Genomic DNA, 5,624 nt, shown 5'->3' with positions numbered 1-5,624 from the left:
TTCCCCAGTAAAGTATTCCTTTTCTTTATTTTACATCAAGCCAGATGTATTGACATGAGAAGTGCAATGAATACAAATGATCTCAAAAATTATTCAGTGATAAAACAGATCATTAAAGATAAACAAAATACAGCAGGTCACATTGTGCATGAGGTAACGTGGCAGGGTGCCTTTCTTTGTCATGCTTAAAATGCTTCAGTAGTGGGATGATGCACATACAGGAACTTAAAAGCTATGCAGCGTCCTGTTTCTGCTTTATTGAAGACAGCCCACTCTGTACTTCTGTCTTTGCATGGGAGGGTACCTTTAATCCAACACTACTGCAAAACATGAATGTGGCCTTAAGTCAAAGGTTTTCCAACTCATAAGCAATGTTAACTTTAATCTAAATAAAATAATGTATGATATATCTGCCAACATTTACTGGGAAATCTTACATTTACATTTTAAAGGAAACACATTTTGCACCAGTTTAATGTAGCATATTCTCCCACACAAGGACAGAAGCAGAAAAAGGCACAGATATGTCAAAGCTTTTTCAATGTAGAAATAAATTATTACACACACGTTATTAAATACATCATTAATTTTAAATTAGGAAATGTGCAATGGTTGATTATAGCATATAGGGCATTACCCTAAAAGCTAAACTGGTCATTCACAAACATAAAGCTTACCTGTTTTTAGGTTACTTCAAAATTATGCTACCAAAATGGTTGGTATTTTGCTGAAAGTATTTCAAAAAGGCTGAAAAGCTATTCACAGTTGGAGCTAAATAGACAAAGTTGCAAATCTGTTGCATTGCAGATTGCTGAAATGACTGATATGATCTGCTTTTACGCATGTGCACTTATAATCCAGCTGGAAGTGTGGAGGGACATCAAACCAAAAACTTTGACAGAATTTAGTTCTATCAGCATTTCTGCATGTTTCTAATGGAAGAAATGTTAATACAAGTGACAATGACAAGAGGTGAGTAATAGTGCAGCTGGTGACAGTGTAAAAGCGCTGAGCCCAGTGTTACCTACTCTAACCTTTCCCTGAGGCCTGTCGTAGGGTTTAACTGAGCATCTTGTGGCGGTCAAATACAGTCTTTCGCTGCTCCTGGACCTGCTTCTTCCAACGCTGCTGTGCTCCCTCAACACGTTCAAGCATCGTATTCCCTCTGGCCTGGCTGTTATCCACCTGTGGACGCATCTCCTGGACACACACACGAAAAGTTCAAGGCCTTAACATTTATTTCACTGCTATAACACAAACATGCACATACGTCTGGTTTGATTGGTACCTCAGAGTCTTCCTCGTTGTGCAGTGGCTGGGTGTAGGGGTCATGTTTACGGATAAGAGGATCGACCAGGAGTAAGAACAGCATGTAGAGGAGCAGTGCACCCACGACAGACAGGTAGATGATGATAGTTACCTGTGACAGAGAATGTACGAATCCTTCATTACATGATCTAAAGTGACCACACACGCTGAGAGCTATTCATTTTATGCTTTAGGGTAGTATAAACACTTGATTTATACACATAAAACACATTACAACTAATGAAAATGAAAACACATTTTTTTATACACTGGAGAACATGCATTAAAATGGCATTTTTATCTGTCTTTCAGGCTTTGCTGATATTAAATTTTGACAAATAACTGAAAAATATAAGTACAATATATACTGGCTCAGTGTCTCACAATGGCATAAACCTGATACTCATGCAAAATATCAATATGATATCAGATGATTATTTATACAGGACTTGATTGTAAGTAAAATGCTGTTAAGTTTTAATGACTGCATGCAGTAAATACAGCAAGTTTTTTTATAAGTATTTAGAGCAAAGCCAACATTACCTTGATGGTGTTGCTGCTTCGCTCTTCATATTTGCATTCGCACAACAGGCAATAAGCCTCTACATCATGGCCGGGCACTGGCATAGGCTCCACTACATGGAGGCAGGTACTGAAAAACACAAAAACTATCATCAAAACCTGTCTGTCTTAATGCATTTCTGTGTCTGGCACTATTTTAAAGAAAAGATAATATTGCTATGGGTCTTAAAATCTGTTGGTCTATGAGGCAAAAACTCCCTTACCAATCCTTCTGAGACACATTTCTGTTGTAGATGTGACCAGTGATGTTTCTGTATGGTGGGCAAATGCACTTGCAGCGAACATCCTCAAAGCTCTAAAATGTTAAAAAAAAGAAGAAGAGGCAAATCCAAAATTAGTTGATGTTATAATGGAGGTGGACAAAAGTACCACAAAGTGAAACCACTTCTGGATTCTAAATATTATTTAAGTACATTTATGTCAAATTTACCAAAGAAATATAGTTAACAGTATAAAAAGTCACAGTGTAGGACAATAATCTCTTAGTGTCTTACTATTATATGGATTAAGATTCATATTACTGCTGCATTAATTTATATGCTGCATTTTTATTATTGTATATGTGTAATGGTTAGTTCAGATGAACTACTTTAAAACAGTGTTTGTCAGTAGTTTACTATGTAGCAGAGTTAAAGCTAAAGCAATGCATCATATTTTATAAAATGAGCAGCGTTTGTGCATTGTCTAAGGAGACAGAATGACCTGAATCAACAAAAAGTTGCCTTTTCATGATCTCTGTCAAACAGGCTTGTTTTCTTTGTGACAATAAATTTCTAATGCAAGAGAGTTTTGAAAGACTTAATTTAGCTTATAAAGAAGCCCATTTGTCTGTCAGAACATGGTCTTTAATAATCCTTACAATATTGTCCTATATTTAATTTACTAATCTTGTAGATGTTCATAAAAGGTCAGAGTAGGTTAAAGGTTAAAAGAAGAAATAGTGAGTTTTTCAGCAAAATATATCTTCAGCTAAATAAAACAACAAGCATTTGCAACCGCTGCCATTTACCAAACTACATGGGTTTTACTGGTGAATCAGTTTTGCACAAAATGACAGTGTTTCCACATTCACTACTGAGCCTCTGAACATCCAAATGGGTCATATCTGATGCCAGTGAAAACCTGAGAAACTGTATTTTACCTGAATTATCTAAATTTATTAATAGGCTTAATGGATAAAAAAGACATTCTACATTTCAGATTTGTAGATGTTCAGAGTCAAATACAGCTCTGGCAAAAATTAAGAGGTCACTTCAATTTCCTGTGAAATCAGCATGTCTGCGTGTATGACAGCCATTCCATTCCTGTATCTGTTGAATTCCAACACAAGCACACCTTATTCTACTGAATAAACACCTGATTCATGACTTATTTAAGAAGTATAAACACCACTACTGTGGCCATCACTATCTTCTTGCAATAGGACTAGCTGGGTGGCAAAAACAGTGCTATTAGTACCACAAAAGTAATTGGAATAGAAAAATAACTATTGAAAACTCAGTAATTTTCTGCTCTGACGATGTTCCCAAACTCTGAGGACTGGTTTTTCTATCAGGACAATGAATGCTCCTGGCCTCAGCTAGGTCAATAAAGGTGTGGATGACAGACCACCAGATGAAGACCCTGTCATGGCCAGCCCAATCTCCCGATTTGAACCGACTTTGAAAACTTCTAAAATATAATCAAGAGGAAGATGGATGATCACAAACCATTGAACATTGCTGAGCTTCTTGAATTTCTGTGCCAGGAGCTGCATAAAGTCATCCAACACCAATAGTGGAGAGCCAGGACACGTGAAAGCTGTCACTGAAAATGAGGTTTATTCCACCAAATACTGATGTCTGAACTTTTCCCAAGTTACAGCATTAATATTGTGCTGTTTAGAAGTGAATATGAACTGGTTTGGTTGCATTATTTGAGGTCTGAAGACACCTGCATCTGTTTGTTATATTGACCATGTGTCATGTTCTACAAATGCATGCTCTAAATAACAATATTTTTATTTGGAATTTGGGAAAAAAATTTTCAGTAGTTTAGAGAATAAAACAAATATACCTCAATTTCGTTGTATTTGTACAATGACAACAAAGATATTCTGATTCTGATGTTCATTTAATTCAAACACATATCTATAAATGGTAAAATCAGAGAAAGTGATAATTTTGAAGTGGTCTTATTTTTTTTTCCAGAGCTGTAGATTCCATTCATTAATTGTATTGATATTAACACAACTAAAGTGGTGCACGAAATTACATAATAATAATAATAATAATAATAAACTAGAAGCACTCGGAGAGCGCAGACCTCCGCCAAGGCTGATCAGTGCCCCCCCGTGGGCCCCCCCACGCCAAGGAGGTTATGTTTTTGCCAGGGTTTGTTTGTCTGTCTGTTTGTCTGTCCGTTAGTGTGCAACATAACTCAAAAAGTTATGGACAGATTTTGATGAAATTTTCTGGTCTGCGCCCCCCCCCCCGTGGGCCCCCCCCCCCCGTGGGCCCCCCCCCCCCGATCACCACCAAAATTTAATCATTTCTTCCTTATCCCATTTCCAACAAACCCTGAAAATTTCATCCAAATCTGTCTATAACTTTTTGAGTTATGTTGCACACTAACGGACAGACAAACAAACAAACGGACAGACAAACAAACAGACAGACAGACAAACAAACCCTGGCAAAAACATAACCTCCTTGGCGGAGGTAAAAAGGCATTTTAGTGTTAGATGGCATCTCAAATGAACTCTATATGAGCACTTTCCCTGACTGTCTTTTGACTAAAGCTGTTAAACAAGTGTAAAAGAATAAAACGTGTAATGTAGTGGGGTAGAGACAAAAGGACGCATAAATTAGAAATAATGAAGTAAAGACCAACCATGTCAATCTGCGGACGTATTCATCATGACAGTCTTACCTTCGCGTGTACAAAAACCCCATCCAGCAGAAACACGGTCACTGCTGCAGCCACTACAAATGTCCACGATCCTTTCCTGCTAGATGACATGTTGCCAAAAGCCAAACGTTTTGGCAGGGGGATGTAAATGTATCTGCAAAGCTCTGTAAAAACACACCACAGTTACGTTAGCAAGTGCGACTGTAAGCTAGCAGGCAGAAAATGGATAGAACAAATGGAGGAATTTACTGCGAAAAAGACATAAAACAACGTTCTCCAAAAACAACCCTGACATCAACAACATGAGTGACTCACTTTGTAAAAAGAGCTGAGATATTTGGTTCTGATTTGCATTCAGTATGTCGCATGAAGATATTCTCGAACATGGAAATAGGTTGAATTCATGGACTTCCTATTTCCGGGTTCTCACGTGACCAAACAGACTCCATGTGGCGATACTGCCACCTACTGGACAAAGACCAGACACAGACAAGTTAGATATAATACACATTAAAATCAAATTTGGTCAAGATACAGGTTCGAAATTATACAAATACGTAAGCCTATATTTTCTTAGTATAATAACAGCATTGTAGGTCGTACATATAACATCATTTTAGAGAACAATTGCATTTCAGTGTATTTAAAGGTGGATAAAATATATAAACAAATCAAATAAAACAAATGTAAATTCATTGTTCATGGTTTGCATGCAGAAATAGTAATCAAGACATATTTGTTGAATTTAAGAATAAAATGTAGATCATTTGCAGCCCGCTGTTTTTACTATTTAGAGCTATGTATTTGAGTGCACTAACAATTTTTGTTTAGTATAAGAACCATTG

At 37.0% G+C, this 5,624-nt stretch overlaps 1 protein-coding gene across 1 annotated transcript; it reads right to left on the bottom strand.

The window, feature by feature from the left end:
* tmem9 (transmembrane protein 9) lies at positions 1 to 5,210 on the bottom strand. Its single transcript, XM_030139545.1, has 6 exons — positions 5,095 to 5,210; positions 4,801 to 4,943; positions 2,094 to 2,185; positions 1,852 to 1,960; positions 1,289 to 1,420; positions 1 to 1,200 (listed from the first exon to the last, which is right to left on the bottom strand). The coding sequence occupies exons 2-6, from the start codon at positions 4,888 to 4,890 to the stop codon at positions 1,060 to 1,062; spliced, it is 564 nt and encodes a 187-aa protein (XP_029995405.1). The 5' UTR covers positions 4,891 to 4,943; positions 5,095 to 5,210; the 3' UTR covers positions 1 to 1,059.
* Positions 5,211 to 5,624: the final 414 nt, after the last annotated feature.

The sequence above is a fragment of the Sphaeramia orbicularis genome, chromosome 7 (genome assembly GCF_902148855.1).
Source record: "Sphaeramia orbicularis chromosome 7, fSphaOr1.1, whole genome shotgun sequence".
NCBI lineage: Eukaryota > Metazoa > Chordata > Actinopteri > Kurtiformes > Apogonidae > Sphaeramia > Sphaeramia orbicularis.
The sequence above is the reverse complement of the archived record's forward strand: the minus strand, read 5'-3'. Positions and strand labels throughout refer to the sequence as shown.